This window comes from Aspergillus luchuensis, chromosome 1, assembly GCF_016861625.1.
Source record: "Aspergillus luchuensis IFO 4308 DNA, chromosome 1, nearly complete sequence".
Taxonomy (NCBI): domain Eukaryota; kingdom Fungi; phylum Ascomycota; class Eurotiomycetes; order Eurotiales; family Aspergillaceae; genus Aspergillus; species Aspergillus luchuensis.
In genome coordinates, this window is record NC_054849.1 from 1,206,571 (window position 1) to 1,220,072 (window position 13,502).

A 13,502-nucleotide genomic window follows, 5' to 3' on the forward strand; every position below is an offset into this window, starting at 1 on the left:
GGCGACCGGTAGATGTAACAATTATGACCCCCGAGGCGATTAGACAACATTCTTCTTCCTGGAAGCACAGCTGGGCTAATGTAACCATGCCATTCCAGGGTTCAAATACGATACGAAACAATTCTTGATAAGCTCAGAAGTGCTACCCCACAATCGGAATATAGGCGGTCTATCTCTCTGAGTCCCGATTAGCACAGCCAAGTGTGAAAGAATGGCATGCCTCCTGGTATAAATATCCGCGGAGCTCAGCTCAAAAACCCGCGGAGCTGTCCTCTGGTATGGGAATGTCGGACGCAAGCGGCGAAACGTCGTAATATCTGTGGACAAACCTCGCCTTATGTCTCATTCTGCAATCAAGACACATGCTACTGCTACAGTTTTCCGGGCTATTCTCGCTGTTGCGTCAGTGTCATTGCTGTCGCAAGAGGCCGTCCGAGCATGAAGCTACCCCATGACACATGACATTCCCGAAACCCGGGGGGCTCGGCTCCAAGGCGAACTTCATTTGGAATAATTTCATCGAATGAGCAGCCATTGATAAGCCTCGGGGAGCTTATTGGAATGCTATCTTATCGCTGATCATTCTGTCATCATGCCGGGGTATCTATCGACGACGGAAGCGGAAAACAGAATCAGCGCAATGAGTCGTGAAGTCATCGATATTGATACTGTAGTGTCTTCACCTCTGTATATAAAGCGCACGCGACCTCTAGCTAGTATTGGTTCCCTAGGCATCAGTCTCAATTTCGTTGATTTTCGTGGTCAATATCCCATAACGTATCAGAGGGTCTTCAGTTAGACTCTTCCATCCCAACTTTTTCTATCTCCGTAAGCTACTGCACAGCCAAGTCGTTCTTCCGACACTTCCTCCTCTCCTAAACAACTCAACCTACCGGTAATCTCCAACAACTACAAGATGGCTTCCGAAGTGGCGTACATGCACCCAGCCCCGGCCGTCGAGCCGCTCGTGAAGGATGCCCACGCTGCGTTCACTGAGCCCTTTGCCCACGATGCCGTCCGCGCGATTATATCGCAGAAGATTTCCAACCTAATTCTTCTGCCTGAGACCGATCTGGATGCGAACCAGCTTCTGAACGAGGCTGGTATGGGTTCCATGCTGACTGCCGAGCTTCGGATGTTTATCCACCGCACTTTCGAAGTCGATGTCCCCTTCGACGTGCTTTTCAAGAAGGCAACTTTGAACAACCTGACCGATATGATCGCCCAGGATTTGCAGGCTAGTGCTTAGGCACTTCGTTGTCGCGCCTTATTGTTGGGCTGACGCGACCGGAGATGGTTCCATAATGAATAGTGGTAATGTTAGTAATGATATGGATGTGGTTGACCACTCGAGGGTATATTTCTTGATTCGGAAATTTTGTAGGACCTTCGTAGAGACAAGACATTATGAAGCCAGATTGTCTGGCAAAGTGCCATTCTGAACAAAAGGGGGAGAGCATCAGGTCTAAGTGATGGCTTTGAACCCTTTCTGCTGTCACTTTCACGCTCTCACACCATCGCTGTTTCATCCTCGCTGGCATCTCGCCCCCATTTGGAAAAGGGTCCTGCTGACATGCTATTTTCAAATCCCTGTGCAGCCATTGGGGTCCATTTCTTCCAGCTCGTATTCTAGAGAGTCCCACGGACTCCTTCCGTTACTTTTAGCGTGATGTTTGTTTTTTCCCTGGCTAAGCGAACACCATCATCGCCAATGGGCTTCATACTACGCGATCATATTCATCTCGCGTACCAAACTAACAAAAGTCAACGAGAAGAATCTTCACTGCTAGAGAAAACCGGATGAGACATTTCCAATCACGATGCTCTTTCTGTCTTAAAAACCAAAACAATGCTGATCCTTTCCTGTTATTTCATTCAGGAACCGAAGATTGCTATCGGCCCGCTAAGTGGAGATCTTGCGAACGTGGATGACGCTCACCGACCAGCCCTAAGCCCGCCGGGTCATTCCGCCACGTACTGAGGCGCAAAAGAAAACTACTGTATGAGACAGAAAAGTACTGTATGACCCGAAGAGTTGTGCAAAGTACTGTATTGCAGAGAGGACCGTTGAAGAGAGAAATTCGTATATCAAACCATCGTGAGTAAGTGAGGTGTTGTGGCTGTCATTGTGTGCCGAGCGGGCACTAGTCTCGGCCCGATGGCGATCCCGGCAGGGGTTACCGAACCCCATCCCACAAACACCCAAGAAACAGCGACAATTTTCAGCGACTATGACTTTCGCCCAAGGATCCCAGCAGCAAGAAAACGCCGCAGGCGCGGCCTCGACGGAGAGGAAAATGAGCCGATCGCGAACCCTGAATTTGCGACCGGCGGAGAAAGCAACGGGCGGGTGACGAACCAAGACGTCCGACAGTATTTCAACAGCTTCAATGAGGCACTCAAACACCAGACTGAAATAATTGAGACAGTGAGGGCGGAGGTCCAAGAACTGAAAGCTGAACAACAGCTCCTGCGAACCCACAATAAGGAACTGCAGGAAGAAATCGAAGCCCTACGGGCCAAACTGGAGGCACAACCGCTGAACGCCCCCGTGAACAGATCCTGGGCGGAAGTGGCTGCTGGCAACCCTCAGCCAAACCCAGCGAGAACCGTCCCGCGCCCCAGGAAGGAACCCAACTGTGTCCGAATTAGTACCGCACCAACCCTCGATCAAGATGTTGACAATGACCGATTCTCAAGAGCCCTTCCTACTGAAGCAGCGAACACGCACATCAGGACCGCCCTGCTGAACGCAGAGACCACCAAAGAAGTGCAAGTCGCGGGCATTGGTACTACCAAAACGGGGTATGTCATCCGATTCCGGGACACCCAGTCTGCTGAGACAGCCCGGAACAGCACCGAGTGGCTGGAGGAGTTGGGAAACAACACCAAAGTAGTGAAGCCCCGGTTTGGGATCGTGGTTCACCGAGTCCCAACTGAGGACTTTGAACTAGAAGGAAACAAGAAACAGGGAATCGAGAAGATTATGGCTGAGAATGACCTCCATGACAAGAAATTCCGGGTCGAAGATATTGCATGGTTGAAGAAGAGGGACATGCCTTTAGGGAAATCAGCCTCGATGGGGGTCTGGTTGGACTCACCGGAGGCAGCAGAATGGATTATAGATAACGGAATATTAGTGGGGCAAAGGTTCATCGGGAGCGTGGAACCCTACCGGGTGGAGAAGAAGAGGTGTCGCCGCTGCCAACAATTTGGCCACCTAGCCTGGTCATGCAAGGAACGAGTGAAGTGCGGACATTGCGCGGGTCACCACGACCAGCGTCACTGCTTCCCAGGAATAAGACCCAGATGCTCAGACTGCAATGGAGAACACCCAACGGGCGACCGGGCATGTCAGGCATCCCCTAACCCCAGTCCATTCCAATGACGGCAACCCTTCGCATCTTACAGTTGAACATCATGAAATCGAGGGCAGGGATGGAAGCCCTCATCAACGACCATCAAAGCCAAAACCTGGACCTACTTCTGATTCAGGAACCGCCAAAGACAGCATACCACACCCATGTTAACCACAGTGCTTGGCGACTCTACCGACCGACACACCCGGAAATACCGCGGTTCCGCAGCCTCCTCTATGTCAACCGGAGGATCTCCACATCATCACACCGCCAGATCCACTGCAATCACCCAGACGTGGTAGGCATCAAAATCTGGACTTCAGAACTACAGTACCTGGTATTCTCAATCTACATCCCGCCAATAGCGATGCATGAGCCGTTCGAAGCCAGCAGCGCCCAGGAGATACTGGAGGAAATCCAGAAAATTATCCAAGAACATACAGAGCAGAATAGCCGTACGACAAAACTTATCTTAGCAGGCGACTTTAACCGTCACCACCCTGCATGGAGCCATCGCGCGGTCCATCACCGCTTCGCACAACATGCGGAGGAACTGATCAACTTCTTTCAAGCCCACGAGCTACAGTGGTGCCTGGCTAAAGGCGACATAACATACTGGTCCCTTAATCAACCGGGAAAGACATCAGTTCTCGACCTCACGCTTACCAACGATGTAACACGCTTGATCAAATGCCAACTCTACCACGACCACTATGGGTCAGACCACCGAGGAACATATTCGGAATGGAATCTCCAGGCAGAGCAAACTAGAAAGCCCAAACCGAAAAGGGCGTATGACCGAGCTGACTGGGCCCGAGTAGCTCAAGATATACTAAGACAGATCGACCCACCTGTGAATATTCAGTCGGCCCAGGATCTAGACTACGCGGTCAACAACCTAATCCAGACCACAGTAGCTGCCCTAGACCGACATGTGCCGGTGCAGGCCCCGTGCCCATACTCGAAGCGCTGGTTCACTACGGATCTCAAGGCCCAGCAGATTGAGGTTAACCAGATCCGGCGACGGTGGCAAAACAGATGCGCCCTGCTAGGGCCTAACCACCCAATGACGAAGATACTTTTCGAAGAAATGCGGCAGAAAAGACGAGAGTGGACCAGAGCAATTGAGAAAGCAAAAGGTAGACACTGGAAGGAATTTCTTGACAAAGCCGGCGAAGGCCATCTGTGGAAAGCAGCTACTTACACGCGGCCCCGGGATACCTACATGAGCATCCCCACCCTCAGAGTAGGCACTGAAGAGGTGACAGATAACCAAGGGAAAGCAGAGGCATTCCTGCAAGCCTTCTTCCCCATGATGGCTGAACCCGAGCCAGAGGAACTGGTGAACCCCGCGGAGGAGCTACCATGGGAACCGATTACTGAACAAGAGATCTACCGGTCGCTCAGAGTGGCCAAGGGGACTACAGCCCCTGGTAGAGATGGGATCCCCACGCTTGTCTGGAAACACTTGTGGACCTACCTTAAAGATATTATCACCATGATCTTCACGAAATCAGTGGACCTGGGCCATCACCCCAGACAATGGAGGCAGGCGCGGATTGTCGTGCTGCGGAAACCAGGCAAACCCGATTATTCAGCCCCGGGGGCATACCGACCGATCTCACTGCTCAATACCCTAGGGAAGGTCCTGGAGGCAGTCATGGCGCGCAGGCTGTCGTACTGGGCAGAGAAACATGGACTTCTTCCAGATACACAGTATGGAGGCAGGCCAGGACGGAGTACAGAGCAAGCCCTGCTTGTCCTTGCCAATGCGATAGACCGAGCATGGGCACAGTCCAGAATAGTCACACTTATTGCGTTTGACCTGAAAGGCGCGTTCAACGGAGTGTACCAGTCTAGCCTGGACGTTCAACTACGGGCCAAAGGCATTCCGTCAAAGGCCCGACAATGGATCAGCAGCTTCATGGAGGACCGACAAGCTAGTATCACATTCGATGACTTTGAAACAGACGACCTTCCCCTAGGAAATGCAGGCCTGGCCCAAGGATCCCCACTCTCGCCAATCCTCTTTGGATTCTATAATTCAGATCTAGTTAATCAACCGGTCAACAGTAATGGTGGAGCATCAGCCTTCATCGATGACTACTTCCGCTGGCGGATCAGCTCGTCAGCGGAAGAGAATATCAAGAAAATCCAAGAAGAGGACATTCCGCGGATTGAACAATGGGCGCGTCAAACAGGCGCGTCATTTGCCGCTGAAAAAACCGAGCTGATTCACTTGACCCGACGCAAAACGGCACACAGAATCGGACAGATCCGGATGAACGGCCAGGTTATTCAACCAGCCGACACTGCCAAGCTTCTAGGAGTCATCTTTGACAAGGAGCTGCGGTGGAAAGAGCACGTACAGAGAGCAGTTCAACGAGCAAGCAAGGTAAACATAGCCCTGAGTGGGCTACGGCACCTTCGGCCGGAACAGATGCGCCAGCTCTACCAGGCCTGCGTGCTACCAGTGCTGGATTACGCATCCACAGTCTGGCATAAACCACTCCGAGACAAGATCCATCTGAGGCTTCTTGAGACAGTTCAACGGACCGCCCTCATCCGGATCCTGTCGGCCTTCCGGACAGTATCCACGGCAGCTCTCGAAGTCGAAGCCCACATGCTGCCTACCCACCTGCGACTCAAGCAACGGGCACAGATAGTGATAGCCCGCTTCAGCACCTTACCGGAAGACCACCCAGTCCATGATGTCATCAGCCGGGCAAGAGTACGCAGCACCCAGGTCGGCAATAGGGCGCGCTTTCCCCTGGCAGAAACCCTACGAACAATGAACCTCACGCGGCTGCAAGCCCTGGAAAGAATTGACCCCAGACCACTAGCACCTTGGCGAGCCCAATCTTTCACCGATATTGAAATTGAGCCGGATCGGGAGAAAGCACAGACCAATGCTCTAGCAAGAGCGGCCACACCCAACATTACAGTCTTTTCGGATGCCTCGGGCAAAGAGAATCAGCTAGGAGCCGCGGCGGTGGCTCTCGACCACAACCAGCGGATCGTAGGGTCTCGACAAGTCAGCATTGGTTCGATGGAGTTCTGGTCCGTCTACGCAGCTGAGCTAATGGCGATCTACTACGCGATCGGGCTGGTTTTTCAGCTCGCGCAGAAGAACCAGAGATCCAGAGCAACAGACGCAGAACCAGCGACAATCCTTAGTGACAGCATGTCGGCCCTGCAGGTTATCAAAAACTCCTGGAACAAATCAGGCCAGCGTATCATTCAGGCGATTCACCAGTCGGCCGGGGAGCTCAGGGCGCGAGGGATCCCACTGCGACTACAATGGGTTCCGGGTCACTGCGGCAACCCTGGAAACGAAGCAGCAGACCGCCTAGCCAAAGCCACGGTAGGGGGTGAAAAGAGACACCCCTTTAGACATCTTCTGTCACGAGAGAAAAGGTACATCCGCAGGAATATTAGCGACGAATGGCACCAAGAATGGAGGGCCTCTCGAAACGGAGGACATCTCCGCCGCATTGATCGGGCCCTACCGGCCAACCGGACCCGCCGGCTCTACGGCTCGCTCCCCCGAAACCGAGCCTACTTACTCACCCAACTCCGGACCGGCCACTCATGGCTGGCGACACACGGAAAACAGCGCGGGCTCCGAGACGATGAGAAATGTGAATGTGGGGCAACGGAAACCGTGGTCCACGTGTTAATCGATTGCCCGCGGCTTAGTGGGCTACGCCAAGCCCTCCGACGGAAGATTGGAGGGGCATTCAACAATATTTCAGATATGCTGGGAGGAGCAGGACAAGGTAGGGAGGGTAGGTTCCAAGATGGTCCGCAAGACAGTAGCGTCCTCGGGGCGGTCCTGGACTTTGCGGAGGCATCGCAGAGATTCCGAAGTCGCGCGCCACGAGGGCGGCAAAACACAACCCCAGGCACTGGCCACCACAGGCCTTGACGAGGCTCCAAGTTCGTCAGGAAAGTAATAGTCTACGAGGAATGGATGTACATAGAGTGTGGAGATAGTAGTACCCTGCATGTCGCTCAGGCGAGGGGTCAGCGTATGAATCAACAACAACAACAACTACTGAGGCGCAAAACTTAATCGCACAAAAATAGACAAAACTGGCCGGATGTCTCAGGAACGGACCCATCTAACTACCGACACTTGAGGGCTGGGGCCACCATGCCATCGTCTTTCCGTGGATTGCGACACCTTCCGCTCGAAATAGTAGCCATCGTGCTTGCTGGTTACGTAAAAGCTAGCTTGGCCTTGTTGGTTTTGGTCTACGACCTTGTTATTCCTTGTTTATCTTGTACGGCTCTTGCGAAGGTTACTTGAAGCTTTGTGGCTTCAGCCATTGCCGCAGAGTCTATGATGCTTCGTAAAATGTTTCCGGCAGGCGGATAGTCCAATGCCTTGTCTTGTGCGAAAAGAAATACAAGAATTGCATTATGCCTTACTGTGTATTCTGCACACACACTACAAAAGCTAGGTCTCGAATTGGACGGCGGAGTAGGGGCGGATCCCATAGTTTCTATGGAGTCGATCCCCTAGCCCAACTGCTCCGCCAGGCTTACATAGGACATGTTTCTAGGCTGGTGGCGATTGCTGTCCGGTTCTGCGGAGGACCTGGACACGCTTCCTGTCCAACCATAGCACAATTTCAGACCCAGGTCATCACAGCCCATTGGTAAATCCGAATTGCTGATCCGCACACTTGACGAAATCTTCTGGATGATGAGTATTACTCCGGAGGATGATTACTTGGACCGGCTTCTAGCCCGACTAGTAAAGCTTTCAGTTGGGTTCAAGTGCACATCTAAGTGGACACCGGCATTTGTTCCTGGACGCTGTACCACCGGGCTCCGGCCTTTAAAGGACGGTTCCAGCCAAAAAGTCTTGATGGCCAGAAAATTCGAAAACTACAAGGGGAAATGTCACGCAAGCATGCTCGCAATTCCATGGTGGAAGATGTGGTCATTCCTGCCCATCTCCTGGCCGCCACCACCCAAGTAAATGGTCCCTGGGCAGCTCGGGATGACGAGTCCTCTGCGTCTGGACCTGGCCCTGTTCATCAGGCCATCCGTGAAGAGGCATTGGAAAGACAATTTGGTCAACTGCGCCGATCAGCCAGTGTCAACAGCTCGCACCCACAAAAGCCTAAGGATACTCGCCTCCGGCGCCAGAGTGCGCCCTTGAGTGTATCCGGGATATCTACGATTGCAGAAATCGAGCCAGCACAGCTCTCTCCCAACGGATCTTCTCAAGTCCAGTGGCAGCATGGCCAGGACGACCTTGGAGCACACAGCAGACAACTGAGCGAGTCTATTCCGGCGACGAGGGGTGACGCGTGGCCTCTTCCACCCCGACCTCACAGTTACCGTATCTCCCGCATTGAGCCGACAGAAGAGCCTCCCCAAAGGACAAACCGGCACAGTATATACGATGTGTACGAGAAAGCCAAAGAAAGGCGTGTCGCCCTGCAGAGAAAGTACTGGGTGCAGGTCCTGTTTGAATATACAGTCTATATCTTTCTCTTGGCTTTCATCTACTTCGTCCTCATTGGCATGCCTCTTTGGCGGGGCGCCGTGTGGTGGCTCTACTACATAGTGCGTACCAAGTTCGTCATCCCAGGTGGATGGGGAATCACGATTGGCATTGCTATTCTGTAGGTATCGCTCATCGTCTCTACGACATAAACTAATGACCTACTACAAAGCTACGCGTTTACTCCCTTGTTACTTCTGTTCGAGAAAAACCCTCCCCCTGTGAACAGCGAATCCAAAGAGGCCGACCTTGAGGGCAATCGAAACTCAGCGAAAAGTACAGCGCTCTTAATTCCTTGCTATAAATCTGCCAACATCATTGGCCCTACACTCGACGCGGCACTACACATCTTTCCGCCTGAAAACATCTTCGTCATTGCGAACGGCAACTCTCCAGAGCCATTAGACAACACTGAAGAGGTATGCCGGCCATACGGTGTCAATCATCTATGGTGTCCAGTTGGAAGCAAGATTATTGCCCAGTTTGTTGGCTGTTACGCGGCCAAAGACTTTCCCCATGTTCTCCTGATCGACGACGACTGCGCACTGCCTCCGAACTTCCCTGTCGTTAGCGACCGACTGAAAGGCCGCATACAATGTATCGGATATACTATCAAGAGTGTTGGGCCAGAGTCCTCACGCGGAACCCTATGTCAGCAGGCACAGGACCTCGAGTACAAGATATCAGGCCTTCAACGTGCATTTGCCGGTATCCTTGGCAGCGCCACTTTCCCGCATGGGGCCATTTCTTTATGGAAGACCGACTTCCTCAAGCAGACCTTCCATGACCATCCAGGATTCTCTGTGTCTGAAGATTGGTTTTTCGGTGATAGTTGCCGTCGACTAGGTGGGCGCATTACTATGTGCTCTGCCGTATTCGTCGAGACAGAGACCCCATCCGCAGTCTTCTTCAGTTCAGGAGGCTCGCGAGGAGGTTTCGGTGAAATGACCATTTTCAAGCAGAGGTTCACGCGCTGGAATTTCTTCTTTGTCAACGGCATGTGGTACAACATGAAGTATATCTTGTGCAGCTGGAACCTCGGATTCTGGGAATTGGGTGCGAAGCTGTTTGTTTTTCAAGAGGTTGGTTCTATCACTGCGTATATGTGAGAAATGAGATCTCATGCTTACCCACTAAAACCAGGTCTACGAAACACTATTATACCTCCTCGCTCCCTTCGTCCTACCGATCTCTCTTGCTGTCCAGCCAGCATTCTGCGGCATCATGTTGGGCGTCACCAACGGCTTGTATTTCCTGAACGTCATCATCTTCAACCTGGTACACCTACGCCTGAAGAAGGAAACCGTCACCTGGAAATGCTTGCTCCTCTACTACATGCCGTACAAAATCGTCCTCTTCATCATCAACGTCGTCAGCTGTTACTGGTCCCTGTTCAAGTACGCCCGGTACTTCGCCACGAGACATCCCAAGGTTATCGAGGATGACAAGGCTGTGGAGGTAGTGCTGCGTCTTGAAGATACCACGGAGAATAACAACGAACCTAAGCCGACGAACAAGGCACCGGGTCTTGGTCGGAGTTTCTCGGTGACTAAGGTCAGGGCTAGGAAGACTAGCAATGCCGGTGCGAAGCCATCGGGGCCTGGAGGGGTTTCTGTTGCTGGTGCTGATGGTTCTTGGATCTGATTGAACCCCTACTTTCATCGGTATATATTTAGACTATCTTATTTTACCATTAATGTACATAATTCTTCTGAAAAGTCTATAGAATTGTTCAAGCGTATGGGAAATCTATTGATTCATTGACTCTTCTCCGGGTTGTAAGGCACTAGCAGGGGGGGTTCTCTGGGTATTCAACGAGAGTCAATGAATTGTGATAAGTTTCCTACTCTAATATTCCCTAGTTATATCTTTGAAGTGAACGAAGGCCCATTTTACTCGGTATATTCCCTCTGGGAGAATCTGGCCCCTGTCACCTTAGATCTGCGAATAAGTGGATGAGTATAAGGTGCTGCTATTCATTGCCAGAATGCTATTCACGCCTTCTGATAACCCCAAAAATATTGACTCAACCGGAATATTCCATCCACGCTTGCAGTGAACAGTCTGGAAGATCTTGAGCTTGGAATATGACCAGGGAATCTGCCGATGCTGAATTGGAACATCCCACATGTATTAGTTAATTAACTGCACATCTTTGCCCATATTACAGGGCTTCGTACCTTGTACTTAGTCCTGGTCTTATCCGGGTAGAGATCATGGTTCTCTTTGAAGTAGGCAAAGCCTTACACGCTTCTTCTTCGCGATAGGACGACCTTGAATCGCCTTCACTATCGTCTATATCTAGAGGGGATCTATGTACAACCACCTGGGGAAAGCCACGTATCTTCACATCCATTCTATAGTGCATATACGTAAATGGCAACCTTCACTCCGATCATATGAAAGACTGGACTACTATATCCGATTCATTAGAAATATATTCAATAAGCAGAAAGAGCAATTCAATACCGAAAACAACCATTATAAAGATGCAGCCAACCCCCATTGGCCATCTTTCTCTTCCACACATTCGATCGAACTCAGCCCTACGTACCCGGTCGGGCCCTGATAAAAAGATGACCCGTCCTTCATGTTCTATCATCCATTCCCTAGAACATGGTACTGCATTATCCCATTGTCGCCCAAATCCAAAGAACTAAAGCTATTTCCATCAACTGAATGGGCTCTTGGATTAAGGAATCAGAGAGCTTGCGAAAGCTCTTCACTATGTCTGGGAGGAAAAAATAATCGAATACATGTACGTCACGTGGGCTATAATACTCGCTACACCCTTGCCTCAGAACTCATAGATGTTAAGTACATGGGGTATTGATCTTTTTTTATCTTGCGTGCTGAACCTACTATATAGACTTTATGATTGTGACCATAATGCCCTACATCCTCTGCCACACTCATACCCTTCTGCCTCGACCTGGAGGCATTTTGGAGGCTCCAAATCGATTTCCTATAAAACGGCAATCGAAGGCCTTTTGAGATCGTCATCAAGATACGAACAGTGACAAAGTTATACAAAACTCAAGGACACTAGCAAAGCCACACAGTAATGCTACGACCCTGCCAATGTTTCATTGGGGCGTAGCTCAATATTTGCATATGGTGACACCAAATAACCAGAGCTACCCTATCCGTGGGTCAAGTCTCTAATTTGTATCCAACAGGAACAAAGAGGGACTACAAATTCTGTAAGGGGCTGGAAAGCCCCTCGCGGTCTTAAGAAGAAAACCGAGGAGGTGATGGGCCTGCTCAATAAGCCAAGCAACGAAGGCACATATACTATAAACCCGCTGAAAAAGCACATGCAGCAGCTAAAAGGGCGCATAAAAAGATGGATCCATTCCATAATATACGGGGATACAAAGGAACAACAGCTTCCATAACCATGGGTCAAGGCACCCAACCCGTATATTCAGAGAAATGGAAGAGTTATATGGGTTGTTGGGGCTGTCAACGAGGCTCATGGGGAAGTTGAGGAATATCTTAAAAGAGCATGCGCCTAATCCATCTTTCCATGGACTTGGTGTAGGGCCAAGACAGTTCTCTAGGTCAAACACTGCCGGCCGAGGATATAATAATTATTACGCCATACAACGCCCAAGGAACACCACTGGCCAGTTTAATGACAGCCACATTCATCTTGTCACTTCCCATCCCCAGAGCATCGATCGTGTTAGCCTCCTGTCGTTGAAGCCACACCCGTTTCACCATTTTGCTCGAACTTTCTTACGGTATCCAGCAGTTCAGGCTCCTTATGGTAACACGGATTACTCCAATTCTACTGTATTCCACAGTCGCTGATAAACCATTCCTTCTAGATCAGGAGAATGCCAGACACCCAGTACCCGGGCACCTGCGGTGCGTGCGGAGTAGCTCTTAACTTATTACTCGAATTTTTAAATGCGGAACCCAAAACTGTTTGCATGATTGATTTTGTGTACCTATGAATCAACAAAGGCAACCCCCGGCTCGAAGGCATGATCCGCGGCCAACAATTGAAGTTTTGGCAACCAGTTTGCATAAATCGCGTGGTCGACATAATGCTCGCTGGCTTGGTGATGGGGGCAATAATCGCTGATGTTGTTGGGGTGGGAGCCACTTATACTATTTGATATCATTGGTGTGAGCCCTCGCATGCCGTATATCTGCCTCAGGGACCGGTGCCGGATAATGGTCAGACAAATGCTCGCCCGTTATTTTACCTATTACTGCGAAGCCTGTCTAATACAATTGAGCGTCTCCGACGTCGGCAAGGGGTCAAATGGTTGCGATGTTACTGTGGAAATATAATTGCTGCGGTGACTGTATTGCTCGGACTACGGTGTCCGACGAACAGAGTACACAGGAACCAGATTCTGCGAAGTCAGGGATTCTGATATCTCCATCGATGTATGACTGGATTACGTACTGGGCTCTGTCAGATCTTATGACCCTATTCATGAGCAAGCTTGGATGCGCGCCTGTCTATCTCAAGCTTACAGACGTGGCATCGGGCCGCTCATCGAGCTTTACATGTGGGGACGTACAAGTACCAGGGCTCACGCAATAGCAACAGTTCCGGTCTGAATAGCCTGCACTTCTAGATGGTCGCCGCGGGCCCAAGCAGA

General features: G+C 50.9%; 2 protein-coding genes across 2 annotated transcripts; both read left to right on the plus strand.

Annotated features, from left to right (window-relative positions):
• Positions 1-916: 916 nt before the first annotated feature.
• AKAW2_10410S (acyl carrier protein) lies at positions 917-1,249 on the plus strand (the record flags this gene model as incomplete). The annotated part of the gene is made up of 1 exon (XM_041686880.1): positions 917-1,249. The coding sequence occupies one exon, from the start codon at positions 917-919 to the stop codon at positions 1,247-1,249; it is 333 nt and encodes a 110-aa protein (XP_041537130.1).
• A 7,018-nt stretch (positions 1,250-8,267) lies between these two features.
• On the plus strand, positions 8,268-10,524 carry AKAW2_10411S (uncharacterized protein; the record flags this gene model as incomplete). The annotated part of the gene is made up of 3 exons (XM_041686891.1): positions 8,268-9,001; positions 9,053-9,962; positions 10,024-10,524. 3 exons carry the CDS (start codon positions 8,268-8,270, stop codon positions 10,522-10,524), a joined length of 2,145 nt encoding a protein of 714 aa, XP_041537131.1.
• Between the last annotated feature and the right edge of the window lie 2,978 nt (positions 10,525-13,502).